The sequence below is a fragment of the Fundulus heteroclitus genome, chromosome 13 (genome assembly GCF_011125445.2).
Source record: "Fundulus heteroclitus isolate FHET01 chromosome 13, MU-UCD_Fhet_4.1, whole genome shotgun sequence".
In the NCBI taxonomy this organism is placed as follows: domain Eukaryota; kingdom Metazoa; phylum Chordata; class Actinopteri; order Cyprinodontiformes; family Fundulidae; genus Fundulus; species Fundulus heteroclitus.
In genome coordinates this window covers 19,913,234-19,936,822 of record NC_046373.1, presented here as the reverse complement: position 1 = coordinate 19,936,822, position 23,589 = coordinate 19,913,234, and the positions used below count along the sequence as shown (strand labels likewise).

General features: G+C 38.7%; 1 protein-coding gene across 10 annotated transcripts in view; it reads left to right on the top strand.

Moving 5' to 3' along the window:
• Nucleotides 1-287: 287 nt before the first annotated feature.
• Nucleotides 288-23,589, top strand: part of LOC105916889 (sodium bicarbonate cotransporter 3) — a 61,481-nt gene continuing 38,179 nt past the window's right edge. For 9 of the 10 annotated variants that reach the window (XM_036145324.1, XM_036145330.1, XM_036145329.1 and 6 more), the window contains exons 1-5: nt 288-432; nt 16,526-16,607; nt 19,318-19,467; nt 22,502-22,640; nt 23,296-23,456. In XM_036145324.1, the coding sequence (XP_036001217.1) occupies nt 391-432; nt 16,526-16,607; nt 19,318-19,467; nt 22,502-22,640; nt 23,296-23,456 (574 nt within the window). In that variant the 5' untranslated portion in view covers nt 288-390. Of the gene's footprint in view, nt 433-5,484; nt 5,784-16,525; nt 16,608-19,317; nt 19,468-22,501; nt 22,641-23,295; nt 23,457-23,589 lie in introns of those variants that run through there. The other variant, XM_036145322.1, reaches the window with a different exon arrangement.

Genomic DNA, 23,589 nt, shown 5'->3' with positions numbered 1-23,589 from the left:
AAACTGAACTCAACTTAATTATGTGCTTGTAGTTTTAATTGTGTTCTTGTAACTGCCGCAGAAGAAAGGTTATTAACAGCAGCAGGGGGCAAAAAAATCCCTTCCTTACAAACACGCACACAAAAGTCCCGCTTGAGACGTCACCAAATCAACAGAACTATACATCCCGCCCTATTGTTACGTTTTTGAAGCTGATTGGTCAAGAGACCGGGGTTCTTGAAAGCTGATTGGCTATCCACCGCTGCCAACCATCTCGGAGGCGTGTTTCTGCGCTGTCGTTAGGAGAATGCGGAGCCAGCCCTCAGCGAAGTGTCACCCACCCGGCATTTTACTGTACTTCAACCGGCGAGTGAAGACAGATGTGGGGCTAAAAAGCTGACGACAGGCGCCATGGACGGGTCCAGAGAACAAATGAACCCCCTCCTTAGCGGGGTGAGTAACCCGGAAAAAAGACGTATTGAGCCTAGGCTTGTTATCGCATGTGTCCGCGCGGCTCTTTGTCTCTTTGCCAAGCAACAGCAGCGCAAGTCAAAGGGATGCTTGATATGACTTCTATTGTTAGCCGGCCGTCCTCTTCTTATTCTCCTCACATAAGGTAAATGTTATAATTTAGACTCTTTTAACACGTACATTAAAATAAAGACGGCAGTACACCTTTGAGCTTCCTGTGGGGTTGCTAAACTGGGTGGTCTTGTTCGTTAAGATACGTTAATAAAGTCCTGTAACCTTTACCTAAAACATTTGCCCCTCAGTCTGAACGCTATACCTCTGCTATAGGAACCGTTAGTATATGAAGACAGTAGTAAACAAATACGTCTGCGTTACCTCTTTAGGTCTGCTAGTAAATGACTGATTAAGTTAATGGCATTGTCCGCTCACTCACTCACTACGTTACTTACACGTCCTTAAGCCCAACAGCTGAACGAGTCGTCTCGAAAGTTAGAAGAAGAAAGATGGTGCTGTTGCACGCATGACATCCTTTTTTTTTTTTTTAGATCCGTTTATTTATTTTTTTTCCATTTAGATAACCCACTGTTGCAGTAAAATAAACAAAACGTGGAGAGGGGGGAAAAAAAAGAAAAAAAAAAAGAAACATGAGCGTGACGTTCTCGCTGACTTATGTGTGGGAACAGAGACGCACATCCTGTGTCTGCTGGGTGTTAACTTACTGCCTCAGACAAGGCTGAGAAGCGTCACAACCGCGCAGCGTTGAGGAGACCAGAAAAAGAAACTTGCCGCAGAGCTAAGTTTAAAGAGCACACGGCGGCTGGTGGTGTTGGGTTGTCCGCTGCTCCTACTGTATGCGTGCATGCATGGATTTCCAGGAAGTCAACGGGTTGCAATATTACAGTGCTCTTCTTATGTGTGACACGTGAACCCCCCCCCCCCCCCCCCTCCTCCAGTCCTCCAGACAGTAAGTCATTAAGAACCAAGATTATCCCCATTTACGTCCTCAAGAACTTACAATTGTTAGTCTCTCAATGGAGCATTCAGATTGTTTTTGCATGTTCAAAAACATGGATGTGATTTCGAACAGGGGGATATTGTTATCTTTCTGACCAGGGCTTTTGTTCTGAGGTGGGGGGGGGGGGGTCTTTCAAAGTGTGGTTTTGCGTTACTAGGCCTGACAAATGTGCCTCAGAACAGAAGTAATAAGCTCATCTAAACCGTTAGGTGCTGTTCAGGTTTGCTCGGACTGTTGTAGAGCCGCACAGCCAGGGTACGGCATCAAAATGTTCTGGATCAGAGGTTCTCCAAATTTAGGTCAGAGGTCAAAAGTTTGATTTTTAGATTAGCCAAATTAAAGACAGATGTCATGCAAATCTCTGTCGCGAAATTTGCTTTCAACTTAAAACGATTAAGAAATCAGGCGTGGCGCCTGCACTCTTCGTCGCGAACGGCAAAGCCTCCCCCATAGCATGATGCTATGGAGGGGGGTTCATCGAGGGGGTGGTATGTGCAGAATGATATGCAGGGCTAGTTTTGTGGCACACACTGTTTTGCATGGATTCCAGGAAGTTATATATTGGTCTCATCTGACCAGTGCACCTTCATCCTCATGTTTGCCATGCTCCCCCAGTGGATTAGTGCAAATAGGACATCTTATTGCTTTTTTCCCCCACCAATGGCCTTCTTTTACCCCTCTCCAGATTTGCAGAGTGCCCAAGTCATAGCTTCTTGTTGACATGTTCTCTGAGCTCTGTAGCTCCTCTAGAGCCTCTAGGCTTCTTTGTTTGTTGTTTCCCTTACCAGGCCTGCCTGTTTTAGTAGATGGTCATGGCTTTGTAGGTGATTGAATAGTTTTTGGTGAAACGTTCGGACCATATGGGATACTGTTTTACAACCCAACCCTGCACTGCAAAAACGGAACTAAAAATAAGGGAAATTTTCTTAAACTTAGTGTATCTGTCCTTAATTTGAGCAGGTAAATAAGATGATCTGCCAGTGGAATAAGATTTGTGCACTTAAAATAGAAACAACTCATCTCCATCATCTTATTTCTAGTGCAGGATGTCTAGTTATCTTATTTTAGGGGCCAAAATACTCGTTCCATCGGTAGATAATCTTATTTACCTGCTCAAATCTAGGACAAAAACACAAATTTTAAGAACATTTCACTTATTTTTAGGTCCATTTTTGCAACATGCTTGGAACTTCTCCGGTCACAACAGTCCAAGAGTGAAACTTTTTTGTTGTTGTTGCAATCAGAATGTGTTTATGAGGCCTGGTGCGCACATCATGTACTCTACGGCTTGTTTTTACAGTGCAAACAAGTTAAGTCGGGTTCTGTGACATAAAGAAATCAATTTGGGCTGAAATGTTATTCAGGATTTGGGGTTTAGTTTATTTTGTGTGCGTGCGTGTATGCATCAGGACATCCAAGTAATCTGGTTCTTGCCGGATCTTTAAGTCGGGTAAAAAAAACAGACTCAGGTGACCAACGATGACATCATAGGTTGTGTCTTTACGCATTACGCAGAAACAGCTAGTGAAACACAAAGTCCGCTCCATAAATCAATATTTTTTTATCAGCATACTCATCCTCTGTGTGATCGTATCTGTCTTTCGAAGCACTGACGATCAATTTCGCCCTTCCTCTTTTGAAATTGATAAAAAAAAAAAAAATACCAGTGTACGTCAGCCTATTTTGTACAATATTGTTTCCGCACAGATTTCTCAACGTCAAGCCGGGTCATTGCAGCTCCTTCGATTGTTTTCCTGTTTCAGACACCCTGATTCGCTGCCGTGGTTTAGCTCACCAACCTGTTGCTTGACCCAATTCAGGTCAAGCTTCAGCTGTCAGACAGATGGTCTTACACTTGACTCTAGAATACCGTTTGTGGCGCACTTAATGACCAACAGGGTGTCCAGGTCATTAACCATACTGTGTTGCTGCAAAGTGAAATGCTCAACTTCAACCGCGCCGTTTAATGCTCACTGTATCATTAACATGGGTTTTATTACTTGACCTAAAGCAGATTTAATTGAACTGAGTTGAGTACATAGAGGCTGTTTGTGCTGTTTACCATTTGTTCCGTGGGAACGTTTCCTTCGTCTTATATCATTATCTGAGGTTTAGCAGGAGGACTTAGTACATTACACAGGCCTGTTCTACGTTAATTACTGGTGGTAAACATACAGTAATACGTCTAGATCCGTTGAGCATGGAGGCCATATACGTCAGCGTTTCTCTGAAAATAATAAATCCAATGTTTATGCCTAGAGGTTATTTTTGATGTGATCTTTTCAGAAAATGTTTTGATTGATTTAGTCAGCGATAACACCTTGCAACGTATCGTTAGTTCAGGGTTCCTCTGCGGTCTGGAAAAAGAGGGAAATTTGATTTCAGTGGTGTTTGATAAGTATGGAACAAGGAAAATGGAAAATAATATTTGTATTTCCAGACTCACTTCTCCCTCATGAACTTGTAACCAAACAGTTCTGGGGTGACAGCTAGAGGTAGGCCAGATGATTCATACATTAAAAGCCTTAAACGGATACGTGGGGCACTTTCTTTATACCATAACTATAGAATGGCTTGGTCCAACAGAGTCATCAACAACAGCCTGATGATCCCAAGCACAAAAAGAGGCAACATTGGAGTGGCTTAAAGCAGAGAAACCAGTAGTACAGTGGACTAACCAAAGTTCATTCCAGAACCTGGTTGATATTGTGCTATTGGAGATTAACGGGGATTTTTAGGGTCTTTGAAGATTTCTTCTAGTATCTTTTAGCTTATTGAAGGCCTCTTTTCAGGAAGAGTTTGCTTTGATGGCCAGACCTGTTTATATTGGCGATTGTTTTAAACGTCCTTCATGTTGTTTCCATACAGTAGAACGGCTCATTTCTAATTCTTTTGAGAACTTTAAGTCCCTTACCAGATTTCTAAGCTGCTGCACTCTTCTGAAGGCCTCCGAAATGTCTTGATGTCTTGCCATGCACTCTCACTTCAAAAGCCCAAAAGACACCCAGACTACATGTTTGAGGTTCAAACGGAGCACAGTTCCTTCAAGATGCTGCGTAACAATGTTTTAATCATGAAAACCTTTGTTTGATTTTAGACATTTTATTTTACTATAAATGTACTCTTTTATTACATTCTATAGACATTTTCTTTGTTTTTAAAATTTATGTTTAATATCCATACGCCCAAACATGTTAGAAAAACACACAGACTAGCATATTCAAATTAATGACTAATTAGAATTTTTTTTTTACAAAAATCTTTCAAACCAGACAGAAAAAAATATGAATCTATATTTTCTTCACATCTGCGGTTGGTTTTAATTAGCTGAAATTCAGACGCATCTACTCTGTGTCGACTCAGCCATTAGATGTCACTCTTTCTGTTGAGCCTAATGCAAAATTACATTCTGGTCACCCTTTCAATTTAAGGTCGCCTTCGCATTTGTCCTTTAGAAAAGCTTCGTGCTAAGTCTTGTTGACCACAACCGTCTCTGTCGCCAGGGATCCATGGAGTTTTCTCCGAGTTGGTGAAATGTACTCGCTAAGAGCCGGTCACATTTAAGAAAAAAATGCTCTCTTGACCCCCCCTCACATGGGAGCTTTTGTTGCACACTGGAAACAGACGGACTGCCGTTCTTTAGATTATTAGAACTTGTTGAACGACACGTCTAACCTTGACGCCTTGACTGGGATCGTGTAAGTCAAAGTCAAAGGAGCGAAGGCATGTGGAGTCTCCTGAATTCACAGCAATCTGCCCCTTTTTTCAATTCACTGCACACTGCAAGGAACACCAACCTAACACCTGTGCCTGTTTCTATTTATCTTTGTGTGTGTTTGTGTGTGTGTTTGTGTGTGAGGGAGGGCGACTCTTAATTTATGACCTGAATACCTCTGCGGCTGAGGACTTGTATGTCCTCCAAACGTGAACGTGTGCCCTCCGTCTGATACCGTGCAGGCGCGCGCGAGCGAGCGAGTGTGCATGTGTGTGTGTTTGTAAGCTGTTGGCTGGGTGAATGAAATATTCATGGTGGCATGGTGGGATTGGCTGCTGTGCATGGAGCGGGGCTGACGGGCTAGAGGAGAGCACTGTGTGTTCTGAAGCAGCTCGCCCTCCCTTCGTATAAAGGGATGAGAGGAGGAAGAGAGAACAGACGAGTGTGACACTGTCGCTGTTCGCGCTCGGCTCACAGACGCCCACCGTACGACGCACGTCCCCGCCATAGAGAAAGGGACTGCTCCACGTACCCTCCTGCCACAGCTCTGCCGATGTTTTGGTCTAAATGGATGAGCAGAGCAAAGAGGAACGCGCGCTCACGGTACGTCCGCTCTCGAATATTTGGGGTTTGTGCGCTCAGAATGCGTTATTTGCACTTGGAGCAGGATCCACAGGCTCTAGGTGCGCTGTGCATTTATCTTGATTCGTCGGCTTGTGGTCGTGTTCTGTTGCGTGCTAATGAATGGGGCCAGGTGGTCACTCTGTTAGACCAGAATCGAGAGGGAAAAAAAAAAAAGGCGACAGCGCTCGAGACTGAATGCTTTTTAATATACGCTTTATTTGGCCCAACGCAACACGAACGGGAGAAAGGTGTCAGAGACAGTTATGGCTGCTCTAAGGAACGGGACGAATGAGAAGGAAGCGAGGAAAGAAAAAGCCAAGCTGTGAGAAAATGGGTCTCTCAAGGTAACAGAAACAAAACACGAAGCCTGCTATCTGTGGCAATGATGCTCCTACACCGAAGGTAAAATAATGACATCTTAAAGACTGACGAGCTCAGAATTGGAGCTTTGGGCTTAAAGGAAATATAACATAAAAAAATAATGAGAGGTAAACAGGGAAGACTTTTGACTCCATCCAGAATTGCTGACAAAGTAATCCCAGCTCTTTGAGTTAGATAATTAAACCACAGGTCTCTGGAGATATTATATAGAGCAGGCGAGTTTAGGAGTGCATTTGTGTCCTTCTAAAAGGTGATGAGTCTCCATGGGGGTAAATAACTCAAGGGCTACTCAGCAGTATATAGCTGCCTTATTATTTATAATTTCTAACTATTATAGCTAACCCAGCTGAATACCTCCACATATTAAGGTTTGCGAACTATAGTGCTGTGCTAAAGTATTTGCCCATTAACAATTTCACCTGTTTTTGCTTTTGTTTTCCACATGTAAATGTTTCGGATGACCAAACAAACCTGAGTAAATACACATTATTAATTTAATTTATTAAAGAGAGAAGCTGTCCAAACAACCTGGCCTTGTGTGAGAAAGCTATCACCCTTGTCAACCTAATAATCCTTTGTAATTTTATAAATATATGGCAGTGAGACCTTTACATTGCTGGAGAGGATTTTGCTGTAAAGGAATTGCTTTACTTCAGCCACACTGCAGGGTTTTTAAGAATGACTGGCCTGTTTAATGTGATGCAGCCGAATCTAAATCGGTTTACTTTGACTAGGCCATTCCAAAACACAGAATTCTATTATTTTGGAGCCGTTCACAGGTGACCATCATGGTGTGCTATTGATCATTATGCTGCAGCATAACCCAGGCGCTCTTGAGTTTAAGGTAAAAAATTGATGATCAGAAGTTCCTCTTTAAGACTTTTAGCTTGAGAGCAGAATTGATAAACCTATCGATTATGACGAGTTGTCCAAGTCTTGATGTAGCAAAGCGGCCCATGAGCATTGCATGACCACCACCGTGTTTGTCTTTTGGTCAGCAGGGGCTTTTGCCCTAGAACTCTATGGGAGTCCTTTTTGTCTAGTCTATGGGATCAATGTGTTCCTGATGTAAATTTGGTTGGCTGGCCACTCCAGGAAAGGTTCACCACAGGTCAAAGTAATGAAATAATGATTTTAACACGTTTGGTTATGTTTGTCTTGTATTAAAATGTATCTTATGATAGGAAGTGTAACCAGATGTAACAGGAGAAATCTGTAGAGGGCGAATACTCATTCACGGGACATTAAGGTCACGATTATTCATGTTGACCAACCAGGTATGGTGTGTCCACTGATCAGAAAAAGGTTTTGACTGGCTGATCTCTTGTCAGGCTCAGTCAAGCTAAAAATAATCTCTTTCTTTGTCACTGAGACTCTCTAGTCATACACGTTACATGTTACGGCATCTGTTACTAATTAGCATTACAAATATTTACTTGGTTAAGCAGACTATGCTGCCTTTAAATCATTTATCTTTTCTTTTTGTTATAATTTGACATTATTGGCTTCAATTTTTTTTATTATTTTCCTTTGTAATGGAAATAGATCACATGGTAGTCATTTCAGCATTGACTATAATTCTAAAAACAGGTCTCTCCCACTTTGCAGCACATCTGTTACGTTACTCCCCGTCGATTGGATCCGTTCCCAGTTACTGCAAGGCTGGCAAAGAGGGACTCGCTCGTATTGGCATGTTGAGTGGCTAGTTGCTCATTTCACTGCCTGCTTGGCAGCTATGTGGATATTTTTCCGCCCATGCAAACATGTTAACAAAAGTTAGGTCAACCCGTACTCTTCAAAGAGTACATTTTTTTTATTATCGCTAATTTGCTTAACCGTGGCATTGCCTCTTTAGGTGTGATATTTAATGAACTTAAGTTGTCGTTGTCTTTATCACAGTTGACAAATTCTTAGCATTCTTGTCTCTTGTTTATTGTTGTTTCCAACATCATGCCTGTAATGTAGTGGCATTGCATTACTCTGCATGGCTCCGGTATTTAAAGCATACACTATGAAAACTTTCCTTCAGGCTGAATTTATTATCACTTGAAAACAACACAGTACACTCTGTAAAAAATGCAGATTAAAAATACGCAACATCACAGCACGGGGCCACAACAAACGAGCTTTTATGGCAAAGCAGCTGCTGAAGACTTAAAACATTTGAATATACGGTCACTAGCTGGGCTTTGATTTAGGACAGATTCACACCAACTGTACTGGTCAGTGTTCATTGTTGACCCAAATGATGTCTGTTTTGCTGTGTTCAAAACTTCAAACTTAATACCATTTCTTTAATACCACAGCAACATAGTTTCAGCTTCTTTATTAGGGCAAAACCAATAAGTCTACTCATTTAACATTTTTGCCTTCCTGTTTGGCAAAATTATGGACAAAATACCGCTACCTATTTTCGGTACTTTTGTGTGTTTATGTAGTAATAATTGGTAGTTTTTTTTAATAGAATCTCTAAATTTTTCAATTTAACATATTTATTTCTCTCAATATATAAACTGGTTTGGATCTAAAAATGAACCTTAATAAATTCTAATGCATTGCCTGAATCCGCAGCACATAAAACACATTTTTACCAAAACATCAGTTATCAGGGGCACAGAGTGAACGAGGGGAATAAGGAATTGAAGCTGTGTGTGAATCAAATTCATGGAAGTATTTTAGTGCAACAGTTTCAGAGAAGAAAAATACCTATATTACACATTATATTTAATGCCGCTTTGTAAATCAGGGCAGGATACATTTGCAATGAGGGAACAGGGAGGCTCTCCTCCCTGCACTCTTTGCTCTGACTACAGGCGGCTTTCACGACGAGGCAGCAGCTGTTTGTCTGTGAGACACAGCTCGGAGAAATGGGCTCTCAGCAGCATTCGCCGCTCTCTCAGGACAATAACTCCAGAACAATCGTTACTTTCACGGGAAGCCACCTAGCAGAAGTCGTTGGATTTTTTGCTGGTCGCTTTTTTTGAAAAAAGGTTGCTGGATGGTCCAAAACGCTGCTAAATATAGTGAGAAATTCACTAAACTGGCAGCTGTAAGCAGGTGCCCCCTCAAATTAGAAATATACCCGCTGCTGGCCTTGTACTTCACCTCACAAATATTGCAGCGAGCCTGTGCATTTTGAAAAGCGGAGCCATGCTTTCAACCGCTTTCTATCAGCCATGCTTGCTTTGTTTACTGGACCAGCGGCTGTATGTATTGTCTGCCTTATTGGATCTTTAAGCCTTCCCTTTTCATTCTTATTGGCATTTTATGTTCCTCAATAAATTATTGAAAGTGCTTTATTGCCCGGCACTACAATGAATGCTCACACTTGTCATCGATTACAGCGTTTGCTTAAGGTTAAATGTCGATAGCGAGCGCAGAAAAAAAGGAGTGAGGAAGATGGGAATTTATTGCAACTGAAATCATCACATTTAAAATCCACAGTGAAATTGTTGGGAGTCAGTGGTATAGCACCTGTATATCTAATCATTCTAATAATTTTTGGATTAATTGATGAGCGTTTTTTTTTTTTTCCTAAATACTCGATAGCCACTGCCCTAAAACTACTGAACTATGGTTTATGGACAAAATAGTTTTCTTCATTAAACCATACAGTTTTTTATCTGACAGATATTGCTAAATATATCTCTAGAAAAAATTAAGAGATCAGTTTTAGATTTTGTGATGTTATGATTTTTAGGGGTTAGAGTTTTGTGTTATTTTTTAAACTACTGGCACATCTTTGTATGCTCTCCACCAGTTCAGGTGAGTACCTTGTCAGTATCTCTTTAATATAATGTGCTTCACAAGACAGTGGAATGAAAGGGATGGCACATATAGAAAAATATATGCAATGGTCTGTTCATTTTTTATCTGTAGCTATGTTTTTATTTGTTTTATTTCTTCCAGTTTTTGTTTAAGATAAAAAAAAACATATGCATTTTTTTAAAAAAATCAGCTAATTAAACAAAGGGGAAGTCTCATTCGACTTTTTAATCCTATAATTGACAGACAGTCTTCATAACTTTTGGCCTGTAGTTTGTTTTGTGAAGACTTAAGAAAGCACATCAGACTCATTCCCTACTGATCAGTCAGTTTACAGTTATAAATTATCTTCGTATTTGTATCAGCTGTATCTGTGTATTCATGCATAAATTATCTTCCCCTAAAGGAACCAAAACATAAAATGTAGGCCATTTAACATGGTCTTAATGCTGTCTTTGTTTAAATTCACATATATTTGTATAAGCTTCTATGGTAAGATTTCACAACATGTTATGATCCTTGGGTGTTTAGGTTTTAGTTTTCATTTGTGTTTGTGCTTTGATCTCTTCTGATTTCTTTAACTTATTGTTTAAAACGTCTTGCTGTGTACAGTTCATGTTTCTGTGTTTGTTAATGCTTGCCATATTGTTGCCATATAAGTCCATCTTTATGTGTTTAGGTTTTGTTCTATTATTGTGTTCTCTTCTTTGTGTATTTGGATTTATTTAGACCAGTGTTAGTGTTTTTCCCACTGGTTTGCAATTACTTTGTGTCCAGTTCCACTTCATTTGTGTTAATTCTTCTTCTTCCCTTATTCTGCCTGTTTGCTTACCTCGACAGCTGCTTCTAATCCCCTGATTACATTCAACATATTCAACATTCTACATTCAATGTAATTCTCCATTCTCACCTTAGTACATAAACTCACTGGTTTTCATTGTTCTTTGCTGGTCCTTCTGTTACACTGCCTGTGCTCCATGTCCTACTGATCTAATACATTTACCTAATACTTATGTATACCTAAAGCCCTACACATTGGTTGTTTGAGTACATAAACTGACAAAATTCTCATATGGCATTCACAGTAATAGCTGGATTAGTCATCTACTCTTTGGACATATGGTGTGGAAACTATAGTAGGTAAAATACTTTTCACTTTATGTGCAAATATATATTTCCAATGTGAGGCCTTTCATGACCTTTAAAAAACACATTATACAAGTCTGTTTTTATTAGCAACCTTATTCATTATTCAGTGAGGCTTTTGAGTGGGCCTTTCCACCAGCAATAAACAGCAGTATGAAAGGCTGAATTCATTGTTTTCATTTTCGCCTTTTAAGACTGAAAGCAGATCAATTGTGATCTCATGATGTCTTAATATAATTTGTATTAAAGAGTCTAACCTAAAGCCAGAATGTTATGATTTAAATTCAGAAATGTTACTTATTTAGTTTAGATCATTTCAACTTACCCAAATTCTCGCTCGGGTCCTCTTAGCTTAGCGGGATCTCAGCTGTTCCTAAGATTGCGCTCTTATGGCCTGAGATGTCTGATGTTTCTCCAGGTATCTGTTGGGGTTACTGTCCCAAGTGCTCCGATGACCACGGGTACTACTGTTATCTTCACCTTCCAGGCTCATTCTAGTTCTTCCCTGAGCCTTTGGTATTCCTTCAGTTTCTCGTGCTCTTTTTTTCCTGATGTTTCCATCACTCAGGGTGGCCACATCGATCACAACAGCTGTCCTCTGCTGCTTATTAATGATCACAATGTCTGGTTGGTTGGCCATTACCATTTGTCTGGATCTGTATCTCCACCACCTTGGAAGCTGCCCCCCATTTTGACCTGGGAGTCTCCAGTTGGTATTCTGAACAGATTTCCTAAAATTGTTTGAACAGATGAACGTGGCTCCTTCAGGCATCTGGAAATCGTACCCAAGGATAAACTTTGTAAAGGTCATTCATTTTCTCCTTGTCTGACTGCTTTTAATATTTCCATTAAGTCACAGAAGTGTGTTTGAGGTGTTGCCTTTGAAATGAGTGAAAGGCATATTAATGCTTGTGCATTTCAGAATTAGGAGGAAATTTATAGAAAAGTTCTCACATTGGGCAAATAGGAATAAGTGTGTTAATCTTAACTGACCTAAAAAACAGAAATAGCTAGGTCAGATTTAATGTGAAAAGGGTTGTATTAGTTATTTTTTTAAACATTGTATTAAATACCTGGCTTCAGATGTAGGTGTTATGGAACCAAAATGGCCAATAAGACAAAAAAGGATGTGTTCCATGGATGCACAATACTGTTAACAAAAGGCCAAACTTTTTTTATGCTGCAGCTCCACACAACTGCATTCTGTCAACAGCCCTATATTTATGCCGGCTTTTTTTTACTCAGTTGCCAATTCCTCCCTCCCACTAGCCTTCCCCAGTGATGTTAGCCATTTATGCCCACAAAGCACAGCTAAGGTCGAGTAACAGGGGGACTGTAACTCTCCCCAGCCTTTCACCTCAGGGACTGTGGTTCTGTAGACAGACTAGGGTTTATTTATGAAAAAAGCTATGTGACGGGTTTCATCACATGTTTTTAGATCGTTCTAAGAGACGTGGGGTCGAAGGCACCATGTACTCTGACAAGTGTTTATAGCTTGCTAAGATGCCATTAGGGACAAGATGCATGTAAAGCGGGATTCTTGACTTCAGCACACAAACAGGTACTGTAAACTACATCCACTTTGTGGAGAAGTATTATAAGAAGCTTAAAGATAAAGTAGCAGCTATTTCCGGCTCTACTCATTTCAGCTAAAATTAGATAAAATCTTTACTAAATTCAGTGTTAACACAAATAAAATGCCTCAGTTATTTGATTCTAATTGGATGTTTTATTTGACAAATTCATAAAAGTTTGTTTGAAGTTTTCTGCGCAGAGGATGTAGCTCATTAGTGTCGGCAGGCCAATAGAGGGTGCAAGGGCGCCGCCCCACCAGTCACCACCTTACCTTGAATAAGATAATTAAATAAAAAAATAAAAATATTTTGAAACATATTTATGTAGTCTTTTTTTAGTTGTGCAAGATAAAAATGTGAAAGTTCATGATGAGTAAAGTTGTTTCATTCATCAACGATGTCTGATTGGGGACGTATTTCCGCTCTTGGCGCAAAAATCTTTACCCATAGACTCTCGTTAAAAGTTGTACATGCGCAGTAGATCCTCTTCAATGCAAGAGATAGGACCATCCTGGGACGCACCTCTCCTGTGCCCAGACAGCTTGATTTGTATACACCATCCTCCCGCCTGGATCATGCTTCTCAACGATGGAAGGGCAACATTTATGTATAAGAAGTAGAAGAGTTTCTTTTGTTGCTTTCAGTCATGTAAATACACATGTGTGATATATTGTGAATTGGCACTATATAAATAAACTAAACTGAATTGAAACTGAATGTCTATTTTGAAGTTATAGCCCCCCCCGGAGAAAACTTCACCAGCCGCCACTGCAGCAAACATACGGAAGAAGGTGTTCTGGTCAAATAGTACTAAAATTAAATTTATTGGCAATATGTGAGGAGGAAAACTAACACTACACGGTAACCTTAATGCACCATTCACATGCTGAAAAATGGTGGTGCCAGCATCACGGTGTCTGGATGCATTTCTTCTTATTTAGATCAGAGCATATACATGTGTTATATCGGCCTAGTCAAAGTAGAGACCTAAATCTAATTGCAAGACTGGAAAAAAATTATTTTCAGATATGCTCTCCTTCCAATCTGACTGAGCCTGCAAAGAAGTATGGGCAAATATTTCAGTCTCTATGTGGAGCCTTTTTCTTCAAGTTTAGACTTTAGACTTTACTTTATTAGGTCCCCAAAGGGCAATTCGTTTGCAGCAAGTAATAGTAGTAGCAGCCATCACACAATCACATAAACAATACAGACAATAGACAAGACAGAAGGATAAGAAGCGACTAATAAAAGGTTAAGGGAGATCAACCCAAAACACACATTTGCAAAAGATAAAAGACTGGAGGTAAGACGAAGTAAAGATTAACGATAAAAGCTGAAGTTGAAATTAAAGATGAAGTGCAGCAATTAGAAAGCAAACTTAAATCAGGACCTGATATAAGGTCCTGACCCTACAGTTTGTATAAAAAGCCAGTGACTGTAGGGACAAAAGAGTTTTTCCACCTGTGGGTCGACACGTTGGTAGGGCGTATCTGAAGTTTACAACTATACAGTACGTTGTGTGAATCTATGACAGAATCCCAACAAAATACAGTGAAGACTGGTTATAACGTGACAGAATGTATAAAAGTTTAAAAGATTTTAATACTTTGGAAAGCACTTTAGATGTTTATTGAACACAAAATGTCATTAGGAAGTCATTAAATGGTTTTAGTCGCTCTTCATTCTGTCCTGTGGGTGGACAAGCCTCCACTTACAAGAGACTGATTAATTTCTTTCTGCCTCTACTCTCTGAAATTACTTCTTCTCATCGGGGCTCTGACAAAGAGCGGTGTTAGTCATTATCGTGTAAATCCGTCAGTCGAGGAGCCAATGAGCAAACTAGGAACGGCACGAAGAACCCAGAAATACACTCTCAGATGATGTCACTCACAGAAGATTTACAGTAGAACGAGGATGATGATGATGATGATGTGTGAAAATCTGAACGTCATCAATAAAAGAATTAACAGTGGAAAGCAGAGCAAAGCAGTGAAACGAGGCAAGCAGAGAATGACCAACCTGCTTTCCATGCAAATGAGAGCGTGGTCTGTCGAGGTGACTTGCATGTTGAGAAAACAAAAGGCCCTCATGCTGTTCCTGTATCATGTTTCCAACCAACATGTGGCTAGCATCACCTTTTTTGTGTGCACACGTGCTCTGCAGCGATCCCTCCACGTGATTCACTGGAAGGAATAAAATAAAAGATCCTTCATTAAAACATTTTGTTGCATGTGATTTTTGCTAGTCGCTGGTTTTGTGGGGACAAAAATAAACTTGTATTAGTCTTAATGCCGTAACAAGGCTTTAGATCATTTATTTACGTAAATCATTCCACTTATACGTGAACACACAGTGAAAAGGAAACAAAATATAAAGTAACATAAACCCGGCAGCTGTAGTCAATACTGGCTCACCCCCCTGGGTATTTGTGTCCTATAAAAATGTTTGTCTAAATTAAGCTTTTCATCTCTCATCTTAAGCCGATCCCATTACATTGTGAGAAACCCAATGTGTTTATTTTTGTGGTTCTAATATATATAATAGAACAACTTCTTACAAATAAAGGTTTGTGGTGTGCAACATGTTCTAGGGAATTGAGAATTAAATTGAATTGAATGAATACCAGTACATTTCTTCTTGCACAGCTTTCTATAATATCCTAGAATTTGTGTCTGGGTGAAGTCTGGACTCTCACTAGGACATTGCAACGCACTTGACACATTTTTTTCCTTTTTTGTCCAGGCATTCTGTTGTGGATTTGTTGCAGTGTTTGGGCTCGTTTTCTTTACATTATCCAGCTTGACGGTGCATTTCCTTTTGATTTTGCTTTATTTTCGTATGAGCATAAAATACCTTTCCTTTTTTAGAGACACATTTATCTGCAACCACAAGCAACTGTTTTTTTCCCCCCCTCAGTCTGAAACATTCAGTCATGCAGGGGAAAGAATTCAGGGAACATTTTAACTAACAGAGTTTGGTTTTGCTTCAGGTTTGGTATACGTTCAGGGAAGTTCTAATTTGTGCTTCTTTTTTTGGGTGTTTTTTTAATACTTTAGATTTTATAATGTTTTAATATTGGTTTCAAAAACATTACCACAGTGTAAGGTATTGGATGTGAGTGTGTTCAATGTGTGTGTATTTAAGTACTATAATAATTATATCTAGACTATTTGGTTTGATTACCAGGGGTGTGCGTATATTTGCTGCTATGTTTCCCAGGTGCTGCTTGTCTCCTTAACTGAAGCCCTCGTGTCACGAGTGTTTTCAGGACAGTAACATTAGGCCACATATTCTGGAAAAGGTATCGCTCTTTTTAACTGCTGTAGTCTCTTGGGGTTGCTATGTAACATAACCTTTATGGCACGAGTCATAAAAAGAAATAAATTTTCATCAATACAGACTAATTTGTTTATGGAATATGACCCATAGATAAACCCTCATAAAATTTGTAAGAGAGCGTACTGCATCATACTGTAAGGGCTCATTTATTTCAAAACTGTATTTGAGTTTCTGTATATGATGTTTGAAAGTGATAGAAATGGCGACATGTGGTAAATTAACACTGATCCTGGTAGGTATTTTTATTTGAAATGCCGAATTTATTGTCCTTCTTGGTCAATGTGTCCCCTTCATCTTTTATTTCTGTTGCAGATAAGACATTTAACCAGCTTCTTATTGTCTATACAACAAAACTATTAACTTTATGACAAAAAAACATTTCTCTTCTCAAAGTATTTACGAAAACTGCAAGCAACCTACTGTATAATGCTATTTAAAGGTTTAATAAAACATTCTATGACCAAAATTCTAATACTGTTATTTTTTTGTCTCTTTTATTTGTTATTATTATTTTAGGGTCTAGATGAGGAGGCAATAGTTGACCATGGAAAGACCAGTTTCACCACTCTTTCAAACTATGAGACAGAAGATTTGGAAAGTAAGTACAAAGCCATTATGCCAGTATGTTCTTTATAGTAATTAATGAACAAATAATAAAAAAATAAAAATCCTCTGCTATCCAATCTAAGGAGTGCAATGGACTAATCCCAGTTCTGATTATATGATTCTGTATACTTGAGCTAATATTGTTTGTTTAACTATGTACATTCATCGTCTTTAGATACATAATTGAAACAGTCGAAAACAAGATAATCCCAAATTCTTACCATAAGGAATTTTTCATGATAATGATTAAATCAAATGATAAAGGCCCACCCCTACTGCAATGTGTATTCCCCACCCCACCCTTTTACTTGACCATATTGGGCTAAATGTTTTTTGTTGAATTTAGACTCCACAAGTACCCCAAAGTGGTCAGGTAGTTATTAGCTGAAATAATAGTAGCACGGTTTCCAATCAAAAGCGGAGTTGGACACATCAAGCATTCAGCATGCTGAGATAAGTGAATCCTCATCAGTGCAGACAGAACGCCTGCATACCTTATGGTGAGATAAACTCTCATTAATATTTGGACAGTGCTGCGACATTTGAGTTTCAGTAGAGGGATTTCAGTAGATGCAGTGGTGGATCTCAATAAATTAAAAAATTATTGAACATTTTGATTATTTCATAAAGTCAGTGCAGAAAGCCAAGTAATTATGTTTTTTTTTTTATTTCATTACACACTTTATTTTTGGTATTTTTTAATGTTTACAACGTATAGCTGACTTATAGCTACCCAAAAAAAATGTGTTTTTCTAAAAAATATATAATACATAAGTGTTTTAGTTTGTTTTTGGACAAAAAGAAAAAAAAACAGTTTAGTAAAAAAAAACAAAAAAAAACAGACCTACAGTCAATAGAAAAAAAGCTGATGATTTTAAGCATTATTGCTCTCAAGAGTCTTAAAAGCCATTAAGCAGTGGAAGGGGTTGAAACTTGAGTAATGTGTCCCTATCCATATAGAAACTAATGGCTCTAATTTCCTGTTGACATCAGTTTGTAATATACAAACCACACGTTCCTTCTGTAATTTCATTAACGATGAAGTAAGAGCCTCTGGTCGGATGTTATTCCGTAAACTGTATAGGATTTCTTGGTGAATCTTAAGGACGCACATCCAGTTTTCAAATGCTTTGCTAACACACCAAGTGTAATTTATGATTTAAAGTATTATTTTGTTCTCAACAATATTGCTAATTTTCTGACACTCTTATCATTTAATTAAATTTATTCAGCATCAGTTGCTAACCAGTACAGTTAAAGAAATGTTCTTAAAGGCCACAAATGTAGTGTAGAAGAAAATGTAATCTGTTATTACCTCGGTGTTTAAGTCTACCTCTCTATCCTCCGTTGCAGTTGCTCATCATTCGTTTGACCCATATTCTCCGTATCTCCTTTGTATTTCTTTTCTTCTACATTCTGCATGTTGGTGTCACTTCTCCTGGGTTTTCCCTCAAAACAAAGAGAAATGACTCATCTGTAAAAAAAAAAAATGGGTATTTTAAAAAATGGGTTTCGGCACAGTGAGTTGGGTGAAAATAGGCCATATTATTTCGGGACGCAGTTCCTTTGTGGCTGTAACAATAATGAGGAGAAGCAGACAAAACACTATAAGGGGAAAAAAACTAAGAGCAAAAGTTAAATGTTGCACTCTGGTTTCTGTCAAGTAGATTAACTCAAGAAATGGAGAGGGATTCTTTTTCTCTTCTTCAGTGTTGGGTGTCTGAGATTCTAATGTCTGTTCTTGGAGCCGTGACACAATATTTGTCTTTTATGAAACTTTCCATAGTACATTTAATGTTGTGCTCAATTTGGAATGTTAATGTTATACAGTTTCTAGACGAACTTAACAAACTAGTTGATTTATTATGCTTTTATTTGCTTTCTATGACTGAGAGAAATGTTTTTGTCTCTTGAACTAGAGGGAAGTCGGGTATTTAACATGCTTGCCAATTGAAAATGATCAAAGCAGGAGGGCAGGGTGTGGGGGAGGTAGCACCTCAGGGTTTGTGGGGTGGGCTGTGGTTGGTGGGGGGGGGGGGTCTTTGGCTCCTCACAACCACTATTGAGCATTTTTATTATGGAAAAACCTTAGTGCACTCTCACAAACACCTACAGGAGCTTGGATTCAGGTACTTACAGATTTACTTCTATTCAGAAAACCTCTATTATCTTTAGCTGTCACTTTATACATTTCATATTAAATAATACTGTATATTCTTCAGTGATGGTATCAAGGTGTTTGGTTGTTTGTACATGTAATACTTTATTGGTTGGTTTTGCTGTTCTTTTTATATCTCTCTTTGCAAGTCTAGAAGCAGACTCAGATGATGTTATTGTGTTCTCTCCCTTTTCTCTCTTTTTCTTTCACCTTTTCTCCCTTTTAGCATTTTGTCTGATCTGTTTCCCTCTATTTTTTTATCTTCCATCTTCCCTTTTCTGTGTCCACTGAACATGAAATAGTCCCAGCATAAAATCTATTAAACCTTGTAACATATATAAATCAAGCGGAGCACTATGGTGAAAGCAGTAAGGCTCCATTTGTGAAAGTGAAATCTGTTGGGCTCTTTTTTGCATTAACACAACAATTACAACGCTACATTGCCAGACAGAACACACAAAAAAGAAAAGGATCAAAGCAGCCCATAACAAAATATATTTTGTGTTAGGGACCTTCATTGAATAAAGTGTCCTTTCTGTCCCAGGTCATAGAGCAGTGTACGTAGGGGTCCACGTTCCACTCGGAAGAGGGAGCAAACGGCGCCACCGCCACAGAGAACGCAGACATCACCGAAAGAAGAAGGACAGAGACTGTGAGGAAGGAAAGGAAGATGGAAGAGAATCCCCCACTTATGGTTTGACTCTGTTTTTTTTCCAGTACGCCTTGTAAACATGAAATGCTTAAGTACACCTTTTTTTTAGCCAAAGGCTAAACTGCTTGATCTACTACAGATTCACTGTGCTAAATTGGTTTATTCATGGATCATTTGCAGTCAAAAACTAGTAAATCAACCACCTGATCACATTTATATTCTGTAAATCTTGTGAACAGTGAATCAATGTAGACAGTATGCATGTGAACAAAAGGTTTCGCACCCCAGGTAAAAATGTATCAAATACCATGTATCAGATTCATAATTTATTTTTGTTTTATTGTGTAGAGCAAAAAAAAAAATCTATGCTAAGAAATATTTGCTTTTAACAATATCTTCTCTTAAAACAAATGTAAATAAAGTATTTGATTTATACCTTCCTTTTTATGTTGATCAGGGTTTAGTAATGCATGACTTTTGTTTCCCTAAGGCATATATGACGTGGCTCAGAGGCCCATTTCTTTCAGCCGCTGGTCACTTGGCTGAATGATGAGCTATATTTATCTTGCCACCTTTCACAGTTAGCAGGATGGCAAAGGAAGGGGAAAGAAAATTTCTCTCATTGAGGACTCACACAGATCCACTTGCAAGGCAGAACAAACAGACGTGTGCTCATGGCCACAGTGAAGAACCACCTACTCACCTGTCAGAGTCCAAATGTGCAGAATGATTCATCCACAGAAAACTTTCTTCTTTATTTTAGCGGTCATTTCTGTTTTGTTTCAGTTTGTCCCGTTGATCCTCGGGGTCACTTTGCACGTCATGCATTTTTTCTGCTTTGTAAAACTGGTTTTGAGTTTTGCATAGTTCATTTTACACCAAGCTATGTTACGATTCATTAAGGAACTCATGGTTCTTTTCACATTTATTGGCTCTGTTTTTAATTTTAAGCTTTTTACTAGGACTGCATTAATTCCTGAATACATGATATTTTTGTAATGTACAGAGTTCATGATGTCTCATCTACCTAGTTTACAGCTAACTGTCCAAACTAAAGGCGATTACAGAGCAAAGAAAGAAAAATCCGATCACAAGTGGTCACTTGAAATGCATACTGAGACTTTCTTAAAGCTTACTACTTACGATTAGATTAGGCTGGATGCAGGGGAAAAAGCAGCTCATTGTTGTTTACATTGTCCACTTTAGTTGTACAGCAATCACACAAACAACACATTTGCCAGTGGATTCCAAACATTGTAGAACAGAGTAGATTTATGTGGACAAAGCCTCAGTTTAGCACGTTTTTGTCTTACAGTGAGTTTTTATTGTTAGAATCTGCTCAGGCGTGCAGGGCCATTAATTTTCATGTTGCTTAAAATGAATAAATGTGTGCAGTATATGAACCAAGTGATGTGATATGCTGCAGTCTAACACTACAATGCTCATAAAGTTCAAAGTTCTGCCTGAAGCATTCCTTGTTAAAAAGCCTTAAAGGCCACTGTGATCCGGCGTCTGACAGGATGATGGCCGTGACATTTTAAGTGATGTGTGCAAGTGCATTGTGTGGAAGGTGGCTGTGCCATCAGAGCTGCAAGATGTAATGAGCAACAAATAAAGGTTTAACTCTATGAAGAGATGCCTGATAAAAACAAACTAGCTTATTTTCTTACATCTGCGTATGTTTTCTATTTATTTTCCCCTACATATAAAAGAGGAGGATTTTTAAAATGTGTTATTGTTACTGTCAATTACCTTATTCCTAGATCTAAAGTCTTTATGTGTTGCATTTGGAACAAATCTTTCTTTCCTTGAATTGCAACAAATCCTTTCTTACATAGCACCATAGTTTTCAAATAGCAGCACAAGTACTACTAGTGACACTTGGACTGACTTTAGTGGTGCCTAAAAGATATTTGCTTGGTCAATACAAATTGCCTGGCTACTTATGCTATAATACAGTTTTAATCTAGGAATGACATCAAGCTAACAACACAATACAATACAATATTGTGTTTTGTACTGTCAAACCATTCCCAAGGCTGAAGTAGATGCAAAACATAAAAGAAAAAAAGGAAAGCACAAGTCAGCTGAGAATGCAGACAATGTTTGCTGAAGAGTGATAATGTTACATTTGAACCAGCAAATTCTGGCATCAAACCATAACATAAGGTCCCCCCAAAACAGAAGTGTTGATAACGAAGTTTCAGGCTTGAATAAAAGTTCATAAAGTGAAGATTTTTTGTTATGATAGACTACACAAAAAAACTAAAAACCACTGTCAAAGGATTTTCTTACCTAATAAACTTCCACAAATAACAGCTGCGGTGGCCTCAGTGGTCTGGCTGTTAACTCCCTGCTGAGGTTATCTATCGTAGCTGCTGCATAAAATGTGTTGTGTCCTCTTCACTCAACTTTGGGTTGTTTCATCCCTTAAATTCAATATTGTTTCATATTCTTGGGGGGGGGGGGGGGGAAAAGAGTAAATAGGTAAAGAGAAATTTGTCCTCTTTACCTATTTACTTCAACAGAGCTCACCCCATTTTCCTACATAGATGTTTTATTGCTTACATGCTCTCTCCAGCCTTCTGTTAAAAATGAATTTTTATCAATAAAACAGTTTGTACAAAAAAGTCAATCAGGCCCTGTGAATCCAGATGACACAAAGTAGTCCATATATGGTACTCACTTCCTGTTCTTAAGTTAGAGTGGCTATTGAAGCTTTTTTCTTGACAATTGCTTTTAGAATTACTAATATGCTTTGAAAAAAAATGGAAAAGCCAATTATGATCTATAATGTACATGATATTATTCTAAACTTTGATATTTGCACTTAAAGGTAACAAAAGAAATGAAAAGGAAAATTAAATCACAACCTTCAAACAATCAAGCGTTGCCAGTTGATAAAAATTTAGCCAGCAGCACCAACTGAAAAAGTACAAGTATTATTTGGAAATCTTGGTATATACCTGGGTTGTTGGAGAACCTTTAGTGTATATTTGATCAAACAAAATAAATCCAGTATTGAATGCCTTTCTTGATGAATATAACATCTACCATTTACAATCTCTTCGTCCAGACACACCTTCACAGAGGGTACAGTTCATCCTAGGAACAGAGGACGATGACCTTGAGCACATCCCACATGACCTCTTCACTGAGCTGGATGAGCTGTCCTCCAGACATGGCGGCGCAACTGAGTGGAGAGAGACCGCCAGGTTAGAATAACAATGGAAGCATAAACAGGTTGATTACATTTACATGAATTGAAATAAACAATGGCCTCTAGGGTTGCATATTCACCTGTTGGCTTTATGTACAAAGGTTTGTTATGATTTCTTTTTAGATTAATTTGTTTCTGTGAAAACTTTGGCTAGGAGATGTGCTACTTCCCAGAAATCAAAATGATAAATTAGTATTTTTTTTAATGGGCTGTATTTTTTATATTGAAGCAACGACGAACATTAGTTTTTGCTCTGCTTCCCTTACCTAGGCTGCTTTTAATCACTGAAACTCAATTGTCAGGGAATATTCAGTGCGAAGCTCAGGCTCAGCTTCAGGTCTTAAAACTTTCACAAGTTTGTTTTTCCAAGCCGTCGAGAGTTGAAGTGGAATTAGTGACTTTACTCGTCTGGCATCTCACAGAATGTTTTCTAACACAGAAACGTGTTCAATTAGTGGCAGATTTGGAGCATTAGTCATCCAGTTTGCACTGCTTCTGTTAGTCTGTGCGCTCTGTCAAATCCAATGTGTCAAAGACTGTGACAAGAACACTGCAGATTTTACATCTGATGGTTGAAAGACTAACAAGGATGATTCGAATGCAGCTCCTTTTTGCTGCTCCATTTAAACCATTCTTTCTATGTGCGTCAGATGGCTGAAATTTGAAGAGGATGTGGAAGACGGTGGAGAGAGGTGGAGTAAGCCCTACGTGGCCACATTATCACTACACAGCTTATTCGAACTACGCAGCTGCATACTGAATGGCACAGTCTTGCTGGATATGAGGGCCAACAGTATTGAGGAAATCGCAGGTAAATTGCACACAATTCACTGAAATTCAGATTTTTTTTTTTTTGTTAGGCAGCAGGATGATCAGATTATTCTGTGTAATTTGTAGTATTGAGGAAAATAAAAAAGATGGAGCACAAATAAAAACACTTAATT